The sequence below is a fragment of the Panicum virgatum genome, chromosome 5K (assembly GCF_016808335.1).
Source record: "Panicum virgatum strain AP13 chromosome 5K, P.virgatum_v5, whole genome shotgun sequence".
In the NCBI taxonomy this organism is placed as follows: Eukaryota; Viridiplantae; Streptophyta; class Magnoliopsida; order Poales; family Poaceae; genus Panicum; species Panicum virgatum.
The window spans coordinates 56,611,116-56,630,675 of record NC_053140.1 but is presented as its reverse complement, the minus strand read 5'-3'; the positions used below and the strand labels follow the sequence as shown (position 1 = coordinate 56,630,675).

Genomic DNA, 19,560 nt, shown 5'->3' with positions numbered 1-19,560 from the left:
TTGAGTGGCATCCACACAAGTCTCGCCCAACTCCTCCGCGACCTGGCATCCGCGCCGAAAACGCATCGCCCCCTCTCGCCGAATTGTTCAGAGACAGTGGCGGGTCGCTGGCCCGGGACACGCGCCGGATTCCTCTCCTGGAGCAGGGCACGGGGGAACGGCGACGAGCGCCCGAGATTGCCGCGAGGAAAGCGGGGGGAGGGCATGGCGTCCAAGCACAGAGGTCTCTACCTTGAAGCCATGAGCAGAGGACAGTCTTGCTAAGCGTGCCTGAACACTGATGCTTTTTGTATCTTTGCGCCCAAACAGAAGGGTCACGGCGATACCTGACGAGATACCAAGCCGGCCAACCCTTTACGTGGACGCATCACCGTGCCGGCGTGCGCGGCCGGGCCGGCGGGGCACCATGATGGCCTTTTGCCTGGCCTCCACCTAGCCGGCTGTTGCTTGGAGGCAAGGCCAAGAAGAGATTTTTTTTTTGCATCATTGCCACGGAAGTATAGTTAGTGGGGTTCGACTCAAAATCTACCACACGATTTTTTCTTCTCCTCTGAACAGTTGTTTACGGGACGACTGGACTTCAGGTTATGTGCAGACCGCACAGATATACTTGTATAGTTACTAAAAAAGTGATAGGTTTGCTTGTTGTCTTCGAGAATACTAATAAGAAAATTGGTCATTTGTACAGATCAGATAGGCTTTACTTGCTGTCTTGGAGAAGAGATTTTTTTAAAGAATAGAGGTCTACTTATCACTGAAATTGTGAATCAATACAATACATCATGAGCTACATCTGTCCAGAGCTACAGGATTTCTTTTTTTTTTCATTATCTCCCTTCTTTGGTCTTCCAGATGCAGTAACTGTCTGATTCTCGTCATAAACCGCTCTCTGTTAACTTTTCAAAACAAATATAATCGTGTTCTCTGTTACAGGATACTCCTTTTTTTTCTGGTGATTTGAAGGAACAACGCGCAAACCACGCGGCTTACCCCAACCTAGTAAATGATCCGTGATCTTGCCAAAATGGCGCTGAAGTCCAAAGCTACGTCAGTTTCGGCGCAAAAGTTCGATGGCGATCAGAAGATCGTATATATATCCATGCGCAACGGACACACGTTCAGTGCATTCATTTCAGGCTATGAGCATTGCGGCCATCACCAGAAAATGATCCGTCATCTCCTCGAGTAGTTCAGTGCCACGCACTTCCCGTGCTTCGATAGAAATCTCTGCGTGGCGTGGCCACCAAAGTCTCTTGCTTTACCAGGTGGAGAAACCAAAGCATAGCCCAAGATTTATAAACAGGCAGCAGTCTCTAGCGGTAAGGTACGGTGCAGGTTCAAGAAGAGCTCTCGTGGCGTCATGGTCTCTGGAAGGTCAGAGATGGATGTCGAGCTGGGCGAGGACGTGCTCACCGAGATCCTCGCGAGGCTGCCGTACAGGTCGCTGGCGCGGTTCCAGTGCGTCTCCACCTCGTGGCGCCGCATCATCTCCAGCGACTACCTCCGCCGAAGGCTGACGCTCATCACATCGGGGGTGCTCTACCACGGCGGCGGCGGCGGCGGCGACGGCGCGAGGCGGCCGTACACGTACGCGTGCGCTCCGGACGGCGGCCGCGGCGGCGTCGCGGAGGCCGGCGACATGGGCTTCTTCCCGTGCCACGACGCGTCGACCATCATCGACGGGTGCAACGGCCTGCTGCTCTACTACGCGTCGCGCCCGGCGGCGTTCCACGTCGTGAACCCGACCACGCGGCGGTGGGCGGCGCTGCCGGCGCCGCGCGCGAGGACGCTGCTCTCCGTGCTGGCGTTCGACCCCAGCGCCTCGCCGCGCTACAGGGTGGTGTGCTTCACGGGCTGGCTGCCCCGGGGCGCGACCATCGAGGTGTTCGACTCCGAGCGCGGCGCGTGGCGGGGCCACGAGGTCGACTTCGGGCTCGACACCGACGCCATGACGGCCACCATGCACTACTCCGGCGGCGCGCTCCACGTGCTGGCCTACTCGGGTCACGTCGTCCGCGTCGACCTGGACACCATGGCGTGCGCGGTCACCGCGCTCCCGGCGCCCGTCAGCTGCCGGGCGCGCGCCGGGCACTGCCGCGGCCGCCTGCGGTTCGCGTCCAGCGACGGCGCGCGCCTCAGGATCTGGGAGCTCCAGGACGCGGGCGCGGGGGAGTGGGCGCTGAAGCGCGAGATCGGGGTCGGCGACGTCGCCCCCGGCGGCTCGAGCCAGGCCATCACCTTCCTGTTCATGGCGTTCCACCCGAAGAGGGAGGTGGTGTACCTGTGGTCGCCGTGGAAGCTGCTGGCGTTCGACATGGTCGAGAGACGCGTCGAGGAGGAGTGGGCGTTCGGGTCAGAGAAAGAAGGCGCGCATCTCATACAGATTTGGCTGTTTCCGTTCTCGCGCCATTTGGCCAACGCCCTGGCCTGACTAGGCTTGTCGACGCGCTGAAAATGGCATGGGGGGCAATACTGGAAAGAATGTGGCCGCGTCCAAGTATGCAGGAAGGTAAAAAGAACCAAAAAAAAAAGAGAAAAATCTAAATACAGCACTGAAAATACCTGTAATACTGATACATGTCCTCGTTGTTTTGTTCACCTGTAATCTAAATAATATGTAAGCTTGACATTGTTTATATCTTAGTTTTGTGCTGCCATTTTATGAATGTATGCGGTCCAAGTTGATTTGAAAAATAAAAGATTGAAGGAAGTTGCAGTGGTGATATCAGCTATGTTTGTTGGTTTGTGACAGCTTACCACGTTCGCTTAAGTTCAGATACTCACACCACCCGGTTCCGTTTTCAGCTAGTCGACATTTGTTTATACCGTCAAACTAGATGGTTTGTTTTAGTTTGGAGCTGTACTATCCGAATAATCATGAAAGCAGCATTATACATACCCCACGAGTTGACTGAAATTCTGACGACTGCATATCCTCGCTTTTCTTATTTTGATTCATATCTTGATTGATTAATTCAAATCGAATGAGTTTTTGGTCAACCCACTGGCCAAGAAGAAGCGTTGTATGTGCTCTGAAAATGTGGAAATAGTGGTTATGGGCCCCTCGAGGCTCGAGGGTGCGGAGTTATTGGAGATCTGTAGTGAATTGAGTGATAATCCAGTAATCCACAGCAGAAATGAAAACGATGCTTGAGTAGTCTCCAGTACTGGTAGAAAAAAAAAGCAAGACGAATTTGACAATGATTGGTCTCTAGCTGAAAGCATTATCCTTGATGAGATACACTTAACAAGGACTGAAATCTCAGGCTTGCCAGTGCACAGTGCAGAGCAAAATTCAGGCACGTACGCCACACCTTGATGGATACTTGATCAACAAATTTCAGGCACCGCACGACTCCTGCGTTGTATATTGTATCGCACGTCGCACCCGATGAGAAACCGCCCATGTCATCCCTGTGGCCTGCTGCCGCCTGCCAGGGCAATATAAGCAGGATGCAGACTGGGAGCCAGTCCTCCGTGGAGGACTGGAGGTGGAGCACTCCGCAGCCTACTGGGAGAGGCAGATGGAGGCCAACCGCGCGCGCGCTCCTCAGTGACGGCGACAGGGAGATTTATGCTTCGTCAGTGACGGATTAAAACATGATTATGGATCAGTAAAGACCAAGAAAAGGAAGAAAAAAGATCAAAACAGGATTACAGATCCAGTAATGACCAAGAAGATCGAGGAAGAAAACTAATGACCAAGAAGATCGAGGAAGAAAACTAAGCGTCAAATGACCAAGATATGTCTATCATGCCAACTAATGTAACGCAAAACCGTATTGCGACCCATAAATTTGGTAACTGCACTTAAAATAACAATGCATTCATGTTTCTCTTGCCAACTTCTTCAGTATTAGAATTAACTGTTGTCAATTTGGACAGAACCTGGAAGCCACCAAGAAGAGGGCCAAGAACAAGAAGAAGAAAAAAAATTCAAGAGAAGCTGAGGACAGAGAAATGAATCAAATCAAGAGAAGAAGCACTTAAAGTCGAGTTGATTATAGCTGCTCACAGTCACACATTCACAGACTCAATGGCCTTTGATCATCAAATTGGTTCAAATGTAAATAATCGGCATTATCTGTGAGATATACTACTTACAGGAGCTGAAATCTCAGGCTTGCCGGTGCAGACAAATTTTCAGGCGCACCACTTTGACAGCAGGGGACAGGGTGCTGATTAAATAGCCTAAACCTTTTTTTAGGCATACCCCATTAAAGAAGCCTAACCTAACCTATACACAATGTTCCAATGCAAATCAAAGTCCATTCGTGAGCCACCCCCTTGGCTTTTCGTTCTACCGGGGGATGGTGTTCGGGTACAGCCCGCGGATGTACTGCGGCATGAAGTCGTGGCGCGTCAGGATCCCCACCACCGGCGGCCTCTGCACAAGCACAACGTTGGCATGCAACTCCTGTCACGTCGTGGCAAGCAGAAGAAAAGAAAAGAAAAAAAAGGTGCCGGCTGGCTGATGGATCACTTACCCTCTGCGTCATGGACACGACGCACATGTGGCGGAGGGCGAGGCCGCGGAACAGCACGGCCGCCTTGGCCAGCGACATGTTCTCCACCACGGTGTAGGGCGAGCGGTTGGTGATGGGGTGGAGGTCGACGAACATGTCCATCTCCTCCTCGCTCAGGTCCAGGTCCTCCACCTTGAGGCCCTTGCCGGAGCCGGCCTTGGCGAAGTCGAAGGGCGCGAGCTTGCGGAACACCTCGGCGGCGCCGGCCTTGGCGCGGCCCCGGGTGAAGGTCCGCCCCTGCAGCAGCACCAGCAGGTGGGAGCGCAGCACCAGGCCGCACAGCTCCGGCGCCGCCGCCAGCGGCGGCTCCTCGATCACGGGGAACCCGTTGTGGCCCGTCTGCCGGAGCGTCTCCACCACGGTGCCGACGCGCTCGACGCTGGACAGGGTGATGAGCGGGCCCGACACGACGTCGCCGGCCACCAGGCTCCGCATGCACGGCTCCGCGTGCACCTCCAGGTAGGGGAGCCCCTTCATGCGCACCATCTGCTCGTACACCCCCCGGTTGAAGCAGTCGGCCACCGTCTTGGCGATGAGCAGCACGAGCATGATGAGCGGCAGCAGGTGCAGGTCGTTGGTGAGCTCCAGCAGGATGACGCACACCGACACCGTCATCCGCATCGTCCCGCCCAGGAAGGACGCCGCGTCCAGCAGCGCGAAGAGGCCCGTGTCGAGGCCGCTGATGGAGCCCAGCAGCGCGCCGGTCAGCCGCCCGAACGAGGCGCCGGCGAGGATGACGGGGATGAAGAGCCCCGACGGCACCGCCACGCCGTAGGTGAGGACGCCCAGGGCGTAGACGGTGACGAAGAAGGTCAGCAGCGTGGCCGCGCCGAACTCCCTGTCGGTCCCCGCGCTGAAGAGGTTGCGGATGGCGTCGTCGTTGGTGTTGAAGAAGAGCGACGCCAGCGCGTTGTAGTGCCCCGCCGGGCACTGGAAGTTCTTGAAGTTGCCGGAGCGCCCGATGGTCGGGCACTTGCCGGCGAGCTCGGGCGGGCAGGGCGTGCACGACGTCAGCCAGGGCAAGCCGAAGGTGCAGCACGAGGTGATCACCGAGATGGTCGCCGTCAGGATGATCTTGGAGCGCGCGCCCTTCCTGCAGATACGATAAGATGGTCACCGTCAAGATGATCTTTAGAGCTACTCCTAGAGACTGCGCACTCACTCGTTGAGGAGGCTGTAGACGCGGAGGATCCGGTCGACGAAGAAGTTGAAAAGAGCGCCGAGCAGCCCGCCAAGGATGCCGAGCAGCATGACCGCGGCGAGGTCCTTCGCGGTGTAAGCGGCTTGCCGAGAGCTGAGATCGAACATGATCAGCCCTCCTTTGCCAAACAGGCCGCAGTGGCCACCGCGGCAGTAGCTGATCAGGCCGCGCAGCACCATCACCACCACGGCCGTCGTGGAGAACGTCCTCCAGAGAAGCACACTCCGCCACCTGATGAGAGATCGCAATGCAATAGTAGGACCGACCATCCATGTCAGCAACAGAATGTGATTGCATATTGGTTTGAGGAATTGCTCCGTACATACCATGATGTAACTTCTTCAAGCGCAAAGAGCACGCCGCCAACTGGGGCACGGAAGGCTGCTGCCACGCCGGCCGCGGCTCCACAGGTGATGAGATCCCTGCGGTCCAGATCATTCTTGAAATACCTGATCCAGTTCCAGGTGAGGCCATACTTCCGTGACCCACCTTGCCCGAGAAAGGAGGCAACACAAGCACCGGTGTGCACCATTGGCCCTTCCTTACCCAGCACAAACCCGGCAGACACCCCTAGTACCGAGCCAAAAATCTGCATTTGCAGTCACAGCACAATCAGATCTAATTCTGAACATCGATATCAGAATAACGTAAGAAGCACAGCTTGAGGGCATCACCTTCACTAAGAGGGTACTAGGCGCTAAGATCGAGTGCGCATCGATGCCGTTCAGATAGGCCTTAACCTCAGGGATGCCGGAACCGGCTGCTGCCGGGGCAATGTAAGCGCACAATGCAGCTGCTGCAGCGGCCAACGTTGTATTGCAACCGATGTACACTACGAACGCCATCATGTACCTGAAGCTCCAAGCAGTGTTAAACAAAGAGGATAATAGCAATTTAAACTTTTAAGCTCGTGGCTGAAAGTGCTGTGAGATCAGTACCGGTCCTTGAGCATGGGATCACTCGTCAGGAGCAGCTTGAAACCAGCGATGTTTTCGACAGCAATGTTGTTGAAGAATCCAACTAGGGCGACCACTAAACCCACAAAGAGTGCCAGGGCCCATTTAAGGGCCTGGTATTGGAAGATCTGAAGTTTTCCTCTTGATCGCCAGTCTTGATTGTACACTTCGTTCTCCACAACTCTGAAATAATCAGTGCAATCAGGCAAGAAAATGCATAAGTAAATTTAGTTCTAACCTGCTGGTGAGTGCTGGCATTACTGCTTTCTTGGATCAAAATCCTGCCGAGTTCATTGCTAGTAGGGAAAGTCTAGTTTTTTTTTTTTTTGCGAAGAGGGAAAGTCTGGTTTTAATGTGACTTTATTTGTTTTTTAAAGCATAAAGCTCTTTTTTTGTACATTGGATCAACAACAATCAAATAGCATATCCACTATCAAAAAAAAAATCTAGTATGGTATCAATCTCTATACAAGTCCAAAGCAAAAACCAAAAAGAAAAAAAAATGATTTTCGTTCAAGAAAAATTCAGGCAACTCTAAATTAAGAGCAAACATGACTGCATTCATGTAGCTTGGTCAAAGGCGTAATTATCCAAGTTCTCCAGACTGTCCAGAATTTAAGTTACAGGCAGACATCAAATTAATTCCACTACAGCAAACTCAATAATAATGACATCAATAGCACTTTAAAATTGAAATGTAGTTGTAGGAGACACAAGGGCACGTACTCGTAATCGAGGCTCTCAATGGGGCAGGTGTTGGCGCCGACGACGGCCATCTGCGAGGTCGTGTTCGTGCAGCGCTTGTGAAGCAGTGGCCGATCCAGCGTGCCAGCCGCATCCTCGACGTCCTTCTCCCACTTCACCGACCTCGTCGACACCGGAGTTGCTATGGGCGTCGCCAACGGCGTTGAGGGGGAGCTCTCTGCTCCGCCCAAGCCACTTTCTCTTGGAGTGGCCATGGATTATTCCCGCTTTCGGTTGGTAAATTCAGGTCACTATCCTCCTCTTCTGGTAACCAAGGAGATTATTCATACTGCGATGAACAAACGGCATGGTTATATGTGGAGTGGAGATCAAGTACTTAAACATGCATGATTTCGAAGGCAATCAGCAACAGCACTGCACAATTTGGCGTCTTTTGACAACATTGGAAACATGCATGTTTCATCAAAAAACATTGGAAACATGCATGTTCAGATTTAAAAAAAAAATCAAAAGAAAACGATCCATCGAGCATGCACCTCTCAAGATGGCAATGTAATGTAACAGTGCGCATATTGCGTTGCTACTTCCAGACCAGATTAAGAAAACAAAATTGTATGGACGATTGAATTGGCGACCAATGACAATCTATCTACGCGGAATATATACAATACTAATGCTGTGTAGATTATAGCGCATTGAACTTGAACCATCAACAGAAGCACGATCCGCCGAGATCGACCGGGACTCACCGCCGCCTCGCCGGAACGCGCCGCCATCCAATCCCGGCGTCCTCGCTCGCCGCCGGCCGCCCGGTCAGCTCGATCGATCCCACGGCGAAGCTGAGAGGGTCCGGCGAGGTGTCAGCATCGGCCCGCCCTTGCAACCCTTGGCTCGACGAGAGGATGTGGCGCGCGCGGTGAGAGTGCCGGGAATTGCAAGGCAAGGGTGATTTGGTGGTGGTGGTGGCCAGGCGCGGCGCGGAGGAGACGGCGGCAAGTTAGCAGGAGCCCGGGGCCCTCTGTGGTGTCTGCGCCGTGTTTAAACCTGGCGGTGGGTGATCGGCACCGTCCGGGACTTTGTACGACGCTCGCATGCACGGGACATGGTCATCCAACGCGGCTACGATTAGGATTATCCAACGCGGCTACGATTAGGATTATCTGTATAACAGATCACACCTTGATCCACATTGTTTGATCTGCAACAGATTCTGCTGCTATCCGCACCGATCCATTCGCCCCGCGCTAATCAACAATTATGGACACGATCTCCCCATGGGCCAGCCAAATCGAGGAAAAGAAGCCTTTTTTTCTCGATTTTTCAGAACAAGAGACTATCAAGAAAATATACAATGAGATCGAGCACTCGATTTTTCAGCACAAGACATCAGAGGGCAATTGATTTGGCCAAAATACATTACATGATTCCAGCTTATCGTTACTGATTCCCAACTTTCAGCAAGGAATGTTACAACAAATGTTATTGCTATGCTAGTGTTTAGCTACATAATCAATCAGTTTTGGAAGAATAAAAATTGAAAAAAAATAAATCAGAATACAGTCAGCTATCTTTTGCAAGAATTGTGTATAGAAAATTTAACTCGTCACATGTACACTTCTCTCCGCAATCCATGTAGAATGAAAACACCTGAAATGATGAAAACTGGATTGTAAGCAATCCATGAGGAAGCAATATACGATGCAGCCTGCTCTACTATCACTGGCGTGATGGGATTGTATGTCAGTCACCTGAGTGTTTGCGCATCCAGGGTTGTAGTTGTTGGTACTCCAAAATACCAACAAACAAAAAATGTATAGCCACAATTAGCTGCATGGTGTAACTGAGTCTAGCTAGCATCTTGGCTGCTCCAGGCATTTTTGAAAGAAACGATTTCCCTGCATCATGGATTAAACTAGTAAATAACCCAGAAGACAGAAAACTAACTATATTGCTAAACGATATGATTAAGAACCTTTGTCCGCACCTTAAACGCAAAACCAATATCTGAAATGTCAATCTGAAGTGTCACTCTCCTAAGCTTATCTTCCTTGGATTGCCCTAACTTCATGAATCCCTATAATGCAAACTCCATCAAGCACTAAACATTTTGGTTGGCTTTCATTTCTTTCCAGCGAACCTAAAAGATAACATATTTGCATACCTGATCACTCAAAATCATGCACATGTTAGAAAATTCAAGCATTCCAACTGCTGGGACTTGGGTTGTTCTACAGATTTCGATGTATGATTTGTTGAGCTGAAAAAGGTATGTACAGGTAGGTCAGAACTATAGAAGATGAGGTGATCGAGTGCATTCTTTCAATATGGCATGGAGTAAGCGTTACCTCTCCTAGAGTAGTAGCCTTTTTCTTGCAATGCTGGAAAGTATTTGTCAATGCACAAAGTACCATCTGCCCAACATTACAAACATAAGGAGACGCAAAAACGTAGCAGCCTACAATTAAGGGAACAGTAGGGCACGAGCAAAAGGGGTAGCAAAGCTCCGAAGGTTTCTAACAATTGTGACCTTACCTGTTGTTGTTGGGGAAGGCACAGTATGCTATCTACTACTGCTGACTTGAATGCCTTTGACAAGGCTATATCCATATGGTCAAATGTCACCTGTAAATAATAATATTAGGCTCCAATACCCAAGATGATTCAGGCACTAAATAAAATCATGTCAAATAATTTGGACATGACCAAGTAAAAAAGTAAAATTCATTGTAGGAACTATTATACTAGTATAATTAAATGTAAACAGGTAGTAGAAGATAAAGAGACAATTGGCAACATTTGTTAATGATGCCCATAATTCAAATTTCTTTCAATCAAAAGTTACAATACCAGATTTACGTTATCATATAGATGACATGGTTGGCCAAAGATAATTTATGACAAAAGCTGTCACCTCAAATTTGATTGTTATACTTAGGAGGTATCAATCTAGTTTTATGTTGTCTGACTAGAAACCACTTAACAATTTCCCAATTAGCTACAAAATTAGGGAGAAGCAAAACATACTATTCCTAATTCTTGATCAGAAGAATCTTGTAGCCTTGCTTCAAGAACCTCCACAGCACTCCTGGAATTCACAAACAAGAATGTTATACTCTAATAGCTCACATTTGCTGAGGCATACAACCTCAAACAGTCACCATTGATTTAACATATACTAAACTTTCTGAATTTGTTAGCACAGGCATCAACAAGATTTAGAATTCCTTTGATCCCAAAAACAATGTTGTGCCCAACATTTACTAGTTACTAGCTCTAATACTGGAGCTATACTTTGCAGAGAATATCATTGTTCATCAAAAACAGAAGTGATGTACCTGCAGACACCTAGAGCCTTTCTCATGTCACCAGTGGCTGCTGCGACTTTCTGATAATACAACATTCACCAAAACATTATAAAATGAAGTAGATGAAAATGTTGAGTACAATGTTATGGCTTCTGTCATTGAAATGTATAGTGCAAACATTGCAGGATGAATGCACTTACTCTAGCACAAAACTCCAGGGCCAGTGGTTCAAAAACATCATACTCTAGAACCTGTGTAAGTACCATTAAAAAACATAAGAACAGCAAGCAATTGGATGTTAAGTAATTGGAGATAGATGCATAGAAATCTGATTTGGCAACATGACAACATATTCACCTTTAATCTATGCTTAATTATGTCAGATATTTGATCCTTGGAATAAGCACGGAAAGTTACAACAAGAGGTTTGCCTGTCAATTAAATGGCAAAGCCAGAGGAATGTTAGTTTACTTCAAATCAGAAAATGCTGAATTTGATAATGTCAGCAGTGCTTACAATTTAAGGATTCAAGCTTTGGAAGAAAGCGATCTGCTAGGTCTATGGCATTCGCAATTCCTGAAAATAGCACTATCAGTCAGCAAAATTGTATTGATTGGTCCATTGGCAGGTGTAAGCATCCTTCAAAACGTCACCTATTAGTATGCATCTTGAATATGGGTAAGTCGTAAGCATGAAAAGATCATGTAGCACAGCCCGATCTCTTGTTATTAAGTAGTCCATCTCATCCACAATGACCAACCTGGCAATAGTAGCATGCAATTCAGATGAAAGGATCAAAGCAGCAAGAAAACCCAATTGTCAATAGTGGATGCAAGCAGTTATTACATCATTCTTCTTGAAGCTGATTCCTTGTTGGAAAACATGCTCTGAAGTTGCTGAAGTGGTGACAGTTTGCTGGTTCCCTTCTTACGGTTCTGAAATTGTCCTAGTATCTGCATTAAAAAACCCCACTTAGTAACTACAATTTCTGGTGGACTTGGACAGGCATAAATAGACTGCGTCTATAACTGAGTAGAAGTTAATACCTTGCTAAAAATCTCGGATGTTTTTGCTAGGTTTGTACAATTGATTGTTAGTGAGTCAGGTGTCTCCATTCCCATCTGCATTCACACATAATTAGCACAACACAAATCAACACAACACTCAAAAACTGGAAATTACGGTTGAATCAGAGATGTTGTCAAAGCCTACCTCATCTGCCCAACACACCAAGCTCTCCTTGACCTTGTTAATGGATAACGTCTTCCCTGTACCGGGGCACCCGCACACATACAGGCTCCCAGCCTTCTCCTGCTGGACGCACGCCCTGCAGAACTCAAACACGCGCCTCTGCTCATTGTCCCGGCAAACCAATTCGCACTTCGGCACCGTGGCCACGTGCAGCGCCTCCTTGACAGCCCTCATCTGCGCGGGATCTGCGTGGCACGACCAATTCAATTCGCCATCAGGCCCCAGCACAAAGCAACCAAGCGAACGCATGGGCTGGCTGAAAAGGAAATGGAGAGGCTTGCCTCGGGGATTCCACTTGGGCTTCTCGGCCGCGACAAGGTCGCCGTAGAGCCGCTTCCTCGAGGACTTGGGCGACGCCGACAGCAGCTTCGGCGTGCAGACCTGCGAGATCGAGCAGTTGGCGCGCATTGCAACGGGGGGAACGGATGGATGGTGGAAGGGAGCAACGGCCGAGCAGCCTGCATCGGGGAGAAAGAGTAGAGCAGCCGATCTTACCGTTCCGGCGCCGGCGTGCGGGGATCGGTGAGGGGAGGTGTGCCGCGACGCGTCGGGCGACGTCAGCCGGCGCTTGACGCTGCGCGGCGTGCTGGAGGCGTCGGGGGACGCGCCCGCCGTGGCGCTGCGGAGGGTCGGCATCGCCGCCTGGCGGGACGGGAAATCGGCTGTTACTTGGCAGATGTGGGGGATTGGGGAGGAATGGTGGGCGCGGATGGCGTGGAGAGGGAGGCGGGCGGGGAAGAAAAAGGCCGGGCCGTGGAGGGGCGCGACCGCGCGCAGAGCGCGAAAGGGTTTTCGGCTTGGCGCGGGAACGCGAGAGCACGAACGTGGGATACGGTCTGACTCTGGCACTGGGGCCCGCGTGGGGACCGGGGAGGGGGGCTTTTTTTCACATGTAGAAAAAGAAATAATTGTCGTTACCGGGCAGCGCCTCGCGCGTGGTCTGGTCGCCCGGGGAATCTATTTATCGCATAGATCCATCCCATCGCAAACGCGCGCGGCGCCCGCCTCTGTCTCTGTTCATCTTCTACCTCTAGCCATGGGAGGGGCCGCGGTAGCCAGCGAGCTAGGGGACGGGGGACGGGAAGGGGTGGTAGGTAGGCGGAGCGGCCGCCGGCGAGGTCGCCGGCGGCCGGGGTGGTGGAGGGCGGCGGCGGTCTTATGATCCCGGGGTGCTAGGGGGTGGGGCGGCTCTATGGCTTCGGCTATAGAGGAGGGGTCGGGAGCGGCGGTTCGGCCGGCGGAGGGCGTGGGAGCGCCGCCGGTCGGGCGGGGCCGGACAACCGGTGGGCGGTGCTAGTGGCGGGGGCGAGGAGAAGGTGGCGGCGCGCGGCGGCGAGCTCAGTTAGCGAGGGCGGCGGCGGAGGCGTCGAGGGCGGCGCTGGAGCCCGAGAGGCGAGGGAGGGCGGGGGAGCAAGCGCGGGGCGGAGACGGCTGCCCTTTTGCGATGGGATGGATTCCCATCGCAGATGCGAGGAATAGACATCCCCTGGTCACCGGCTCGCGGCCGGCATGTCCCGTGCGCCGTGTGACGCCGCCGCCGCATCGTCCCTGGTGCCCCGTGGCTCGCCTCGCGCGCAGCCTGGTCGCCGACTCGCCGTCGCAGCCGCGCAGGTGCTCTCTAAGGACGCCGCTGTCGCCGCAGCCGCTTCCCGTGCGTGACTCGCCTGCCTGGTCGGCTGCTGCTGCCACTCGCCCGCAGCACCGAGGAGCGCCGCCTTAGCTAGCCGCAGCTGCTGATTCAAACAAAGCAAGCAAATACTACAAATCAGAAAATTGAGAACAAAATGGATTTGCTTGGCCGACTGTTTGCACGCCTACCAGCTGTGGTGGACTCGGGATCATCGATCTCCAACTCTCAGGTTTTGCCCTGCGAGCAATCAAGATCGAACCGGAGGTTCAGGCGCTCTTCGATGTGTTGGTGACGGTGACCGTTGGTAATGGATCACACACCTTTTTCTGGCTTGACAATTGGATCGGCGGGCGGTCGGTGAGGTCAGTTGCGCCACACCTCTTCCAATTTATCTCGCCGAGAATCACCAGAAAGCGCACGATTGCGGAGGCCTTGGTTCAAAAGCGCTGGATCAGGGACATTCAAGGTGGGTTGTCGGTTTCTGCCCTCAGGGACTTAGTGGTGAACCAGATCGGTTTCCGATGGAAGTGGACAACGAGCGGGGACTACACTGCTTCCTCGGTTTATAGGGCAATGTTCATCGGCATTGTTCGCACCCCCGCCGTTCAACGGGTTTGGAAGAAACTGGGCGCCTCCACGAGTCAAATTTTTCACCTGGCTAACTTTAAAGCAAAGTCTGTGGACTGCTGATCATCGCCGACGACACAACCTATGCTGGCTATGCGACCAGGAGGCCGAGACAGGACACCATTTGCTTGTGAGCAGCAGCTTTGCGAAGGTCATTTGGTGGAACTTGCTCTCCTGGATGGATTGCTCTTGCTCATTCCAGGGACCATCTCAGCTACACACTTGGTGGGAACACCTGCGAGGCATGCAGGGGTGAGACCGCAGGAGAGGTTTCGATTCACTCTTCATGTGCATCATTTGGATGATTTGGAAGAAGCGGAACAAACGCCCGTTCAAGGGAACAAGCTGCACCGCGATTGAGTAGCAGGACAAGATTAAGCTTTACATAAAACTCTAGATTCACGTGGGTGCACGTCGTTTGGGTTGTTTAAAGCGGGAGTAGTACGAGAGCGGGTTGGCCTTTTGAGGCTTGTAATATTATTCTTTCTCTGGTACCGAGTATGTGCCTATGCACATGGGCCTTGTACTCGTGTGCGGTTGTAAACTCTTTTCGTCTTAATACAGTGATACACAGATCTCATACGTATTTGAGGGGAAAAAAAAGAACAAAATGGATTGAGCATGCGGCGAGTGCCAGCCTGTTGGTTGCAGCCACCGGAAGCTTGGAGATGCAGATGCTGATGCGGCAACGCCGTCGTACCGACGCCGTACGCATTCGCGTCACCGCGAGATGCGTCGGTCACCGCCGAGCCCCGAGCGGATTTCGAGCTGAGTGGTTGCCGCTTCGCTTCTATCCTCGGTCCTCCCTGGACCCGCACACTGCCGGTGCCCAAAGCACGGCTGCGTATGATCGTGGGCCTCATGGCCTTTGCACCTAAGCGGCCCATCTAGAACTCAAACTCTTTTGATGCGGAAAAAAATCGTAATGACGGAGTTTACGTTTTCACCATAGACTCAAAAGCCAGGTATTTTGTGCAGAATTTTTTTTATTTACCTCCCTAATTGTGACCGAATTTATATTTCCACTTTGGACTCGAAAATCAGGTATTTTGGCTCCTTGGATTCACGATATCGAACAAATAACCTCTTTGACTGGTTTTTCTTGTGATTGTTCTCTTTTTATTTTATGATTATTTTGGATAGATCTTTGAAAAATCATAGTAAAGCACAAAAAATTATAAAATAGAAAATCCATTTTTTTTGAATCCATATGAGTAGATTTAAGTGGTGAGCATATGATATGATATGATATGATTTAGCAAAATTTACTTCTAAGCATATATACTTTTTTGTAATTAATTCACATACATATTTCGTAGTCTAGTTATGGTGAAAAATTTATGGTAGTCTAATCATTATATGATTGAGCTGCAGTAAAAAAATCATGCTCATTGGATCATGTATTCATGTATGCCTGAGTTATAGATTCAGGAGTTTAATTCCAAGTTATATCAGACTCTTCAGTTGCTCAAGCATACATGATCCAATGAAGATGAAATTTTTATTACATTTCAAGAATATAATTATTATCCCACCATGAAAAGTTAACCATAATTGAACTATGGAAAATATAGATATGAATTAATTATAAAAAATTATATATCTAAAAGTAAAAAATATTTTTTAATAAACTATATCATATCATATGTTCATTGCATAAATCTACTCATGTGGAATCCAACAAATTGAATTTTCCATTGTTATAATTTTTTTATTTACTTTTGACTTTCTAAAAAATTCATTCAAAATAAATATAAAAGAAAATGAGAAAAAACACTGAGATAAACCAACCAAGAAGGTCATATGACTGACGTTGTGAGTTCGAGTCATAATACCTAATTTTTGAGTTGATGGTGAAAATGTAAAGTCGACTCCTAGTTCGGGGAGGTAAATAGAATTTTTTTTCTTTAATATGTGTCCTAGGTTAGAGGAAAAAGGAAATGATAAACAAACAGGGCCACAGGGGTCAAGTGTGAATTCTTGAGTTGCATCGAACACATCGCATCTTCCTGCGTACTGCGGCTGCAAGCTGCACGATCCATCCGATCCGCCCTGGCCTTGTGCACACCGGTGGCCGTGGCACATTCCTATGCCCGGCCTCGGTATTAACTTTGACCCGCCGTGTTCTTGGACAGCTTCTTGCAGATGGCACAAACTGGAAGTACTCCTCCTACCCTGTCTCAAGGCTGACACTTCGAAGAACTTGCCATGTCTATCTCATCTCTGATCTCTCTCGCGCTTTACCATAAAAAACGATCGCCTTTTGCGCATCTCGTGGTACTTTCCACTTCCAGCGTACGTCCGGCATGCGCTCCTCGCTGCTGCACTCATCTCCTTTTCCTTGATCTCTCCGATCTCCGTCCTCCTCCCCGGCGGCGGCGGCGCCCCCGGCCTGTTTCGTTCCAATCCAGTAACGCTGCCTCGGTCTGATCAAAACCGAAGGTTCGCTTCGCTTTTCCTGCGCCTGAAATACCGGTCGGACAATACCTTTTCTCCTGCTCCGTCCATGCCTTGCTCGTGAGGAAGGGATGCTCGCCCGGAACCAGGAACCGGAGGCTGGAGTGCGCGTTCGTCCTGGCATCGCGTGCTGGCCAGTCCCGCAAGCCATGCATCGCCGCCGCCTGCGCCGCGGAGCTTAAAAATCTCCTCCTCGTCATCCATGTCCGTCCAGCAGCGAGCTTTCGCGTGCAGACGCGTCGTGATACAGTTTGCCGTTTAGCGGCTCGTCGCACGTGCCGACGTGTGCGCTCCTTGTTGCGTCCCTCTGAGACAAAGAGGCGATGAAGGGCGCGGTCGACGATTTCAAAGTGATGCTCACGAGGAACGAGCCGCTCACCGGCCTCGCCAGGGCGGTCGCGCTCCTCGCGATCTTCGCGCTCGGCGTCGTCGCCGGCCTCTGGGCGGCCGCCGGGGCCCGCCAGCCGGCCTACGGCAGCGTCGTCGTCCCGACGAGCGTCGTGCAGCTGCCGAGCGCCGCCGCCGCCGCGGACCCGCAGCCGGGCGGCGCCTGCTGCCGGCCCGACCCGGAACCCGCCTTCCCGGAGTTCGTGGCCCCGACTCACCTCAAACACGACATGACGGACGAGGAGCTGTTCTGGCGCGCCACGCTCGTGCCGGCCGCCGCCGGGTACCCGTTCCGGCGGGTGCCCAAGGTGGCCTTCATGTTCCTCGCCGGCCACGACGTCCTCCCGCTGGCACCGCTCTGGGAGCGCTTCTTCCGCGGCCACGAAGGCCGCTTCTCCATCTACGTGCACGCGTCGCCGGGCGTGACCATCAACTTCTCCGAGGACTCGCCGTTCCACGGCAGGCAGATCCCCAGCCAGGTCGGTGCCAGTCGCACGCCGCTTCAGCTCGTCGCGATCGCTTGGTCGTCTGATCTCTGATGCTTCCGTTCCGTGCCCTGCCGATCATATCAGGAAACCTCGTGGGGCTCCGTGACGCTGATGGACGCCGAGAAGCGGCTGCTGGCGAACGCGCTGCTCGACTTCTCCAACGAGCGGTTCGTGCTCCTCTCCGAGAGCTGCATCCCGGTGCACAACTTCACGACGGTGTACGGCTACCTCGTCGGGTCAGAGCAGAGCTTCGTGGAGGTCTACTACCGGAACACCAAGCAGTGCCGGAACCGGTACAGCCGGCGCATGGCGCCCGACATCACGCTGCGGCAGTGGCGCAAGGGCTCCCAGTGGTTCGAGCTCAGCCGCGACATCGCCACCAGCATCCTGACGGACGCGCGCTACTACCCGCTGTTCCGGCGGCACTGCCGGCCGTCGTGCTACCCCGACGAGCACTACGTGCAGACGTACGTGGCCATGCGCCACGGCGCCCGCAACTCGAACCGCACCGTCACGCACGTGGACTGGTCCACGGGCGGCGCCCACCCGGTGATGTACGGCGCGGGGGACGCCACGCCGGAGCTGGTCCGGAGCATCAGGGAGAGCCGCCAGCCCTGCACGCGCAACGCGCGCCCGACGACGACCTGCTACCTCTTCGCCAGGAAGTTCGCGCCCGACGCGCTCGCGCCGCTGCTCAACATGTCGGCGGCGGTCATGCAGTACTGAGAATGTTTTTTTTCCCCGCCGGCGGCAGTCGATCTGGACGCCAAGACCTCGCCGGCCGGCCGCCGCAGCTTCTTTCTCGCCTTACCCAGGCATCACCGGCTGTAATTTTCTGTGACACCATTGACTGACGAACACTCACTGGCTCGTCACCTGCCGGCATCTTGTTGCCGAAATTGCCACAGCGAGACGCGCCCGCCCCAGATCGACCCCAGGACCCAGGTACATGGAGTTGTCCCACTGCGTTGCGTTGGTGCTGCAGGCAGGCGGCGGCAGCAGCAAGCACTGCTCCACCAATGCAAGCTGCGCCCTGCAAATGGGTTGGAAACCAAACTATACCCACACCATCCCATTCTCATGAGAGAAATTATATGAATCCACTCCACCCCAAACCACCACCGCCACACACCAATCCAACCCAAATATTTGAGCTCATAATGTAATAACTATTAGTCAAACTATGGTTACAACCTAATAAGAACCCGTTTCTCAAAAAAATTATAATATAGATATTGGCACACTGTTTTACACAGAGTAGCTGCCAGTCACATTGAGTCATCTCTAATAAATTTTGATCAATTTCGATAAAATTTTATAGTGTGAACGCGAGGTTTTAATTCCAGGATCCGGCTCTTGACATGGGGCCCACGTGTAGGTCTAGCCACACTGCTTTGCACAGAATAGCTGTCAGTCATACTGAGTCATATCCAATAAATTTTGCTCAATTTTGATAAAATTTTATAGTGTGAACGCGGGGTTTTAATTCTAGGGTCTTGCCTTGACATGGGCCCCACATGTAGGTTTAGTCACACTGTTTTGCACAGAGTAGCTGCCAGTCATACTGAGTCATCTCTAACAAATTTCGGTCAATTTCGATAAAATTTTATAGTGTGAATATGAGGTTTTCATTTCAGGGTCCGGCTCTACACAAAGAATCCATTTCAACCCAACCCAATCCGCATTTACATAAAACCTGCTCCACCCCACTCCATTAACTTATATAATCCATTTCAACCCACTCAAATATACTCCACGTTAAAATCCAACCCATTAAATCCATTTGAACCCACGCCATTTGCAGGGTGAGCGCGCCTACCAAATGCCAATTGGCATTGAACCACCACGTACCACTAGACACTGGTGGCCGCAACAGCCTGCATTGAACCACCACGTACCACTAGACACTGGTGGCCGCAACAGCCAACAGGTTCCGATTTGGTTGCACTTTCTCATCAAGGAACAGCGGGGGCCCAATGCTATGCCCCCCGCGCGGCACCAACCCAACCCAACCATTCTTTCCATCC

The 19,560-nt window shown here is 51.6% G+C and overlaps 4 protein-coding genes across 5 annotated transcripts; 2 read left to right on the top strand and 2 right to left on the bottom strand.

Moving 5' to 3' along the window:
* Positions 1-1,003: 1,003 nt before the first annotated feature.
* LOC120708843 (F-box protein At2g40910-like) lies at positions 1,004-2,725 on the top strand. The gene has a single exon (XM_039994264.1). The coding sequence runs from the start codon at positions 1,361-1,363 to the stop codon at positions 2,429-2,431; it is 1,071 nt and encodes a 356-aa protein (XP_039850198.1). The 5' UTR covers positions 1,004-1,360; the 3' UTR covers positions 2,432-2,725.
* Positions 2,726-3,133: 408 nt separating this feature from the next.
* On the bottom strand, positions 3,134-7,711 carry LOC120708839 (chloride channel protein CLC-c-like). Its single transcript, XM_039994260.1, has 7 exons — positions 7,410-7,711; positions 6,666-6,866; positions 6,402-6,579; positions 6,054-6,316; positions 5,689-5,958; positions 4,488-5,619; positions 3,134-4,387 (listed from the first exon to the last, which is right to left on the bottom strand). The coding sequence occupies exons 1-7, from the start codon at positions 7,640-7,642 to the stop codon at positions 4,301-4,303; spliced, it is 2,364 nt and encodes a 787-aa protein (XP_039850194.1). The 5' UTR covers positions 7,643-7,711; the 3' UTR covers positions 3,134-4,300.
* Positions 7,712-8,785: 1,074 nt separating this feature from the next.
* Positions 8,786-12,752, bottom strand: LOC120708840 (cell division control protein 6 homolog). Of its 2 annotated transcripts, XM_039994262.1 has the most exons (17): positions 12,440-12,744; positions 12,226-12,325; positions 11,906-12,129; positions 11,740-11,814; positions 11,540-11,646; positions 11,347-11,453; positions 11,210-11,269; positions 11,051-11,124; positions 10,894-10,944; positions 10,724-10,773; positions 10,413-10,473; positions 9,921-10,010; positions 9,734-9,799; positions 9,550-9,645; positions 9,373-9,462; positions 9,137-9,283; positions 8,786-9,035 (listed from the first exon to the last, which is right to left on the bottom strand). In XM_039994262.1, the coding sequence occupies exons 1-16, from the start codon at positions 12,578-12,580 to the stop codon at positions 9,239-9,241; spliced, it is 1,437 nt and encodes a 478-aa protein (XP_039850196.1). In that variant the 5' UTR covers positions 12,581-12,744; the 3' UTR covers positions 8,786-9,035; positions 9,137-9,238. The 2 variants fall into 2 exon arrangements, with proteins under 2 accessions (XP_039850196.1, XP_039850195.1); XM_039994261.1 differs by having other exon boundaries at positions 11,906-12,325; positions 12,440-12,752.
* A 4,045-nt stretch (positions 12,753-16,797) lies between these two features.
* On the top strand, positions 16,798-18,766 carry LOC120708842 (glycosyltransferase BC10-like). The gene is made up of 2 exons (XM_039994263.1): positions 16,798-17,524; positions 17,618-18,766. The coding sequence occupies exons 1-2, from the start codon at positions 16,982-16,984 to the stop codon at positions 18,257-18,259; spliced, it is 1,185 nt and encodes a 394-aa protein (XP_039850197.1). The 5' UTR covers positions 16,798-16,981; the 3' UTR covers positions 18,260-18,766.
* Positions 18,767-19,560: the final 794 nt, after the last annotated feature.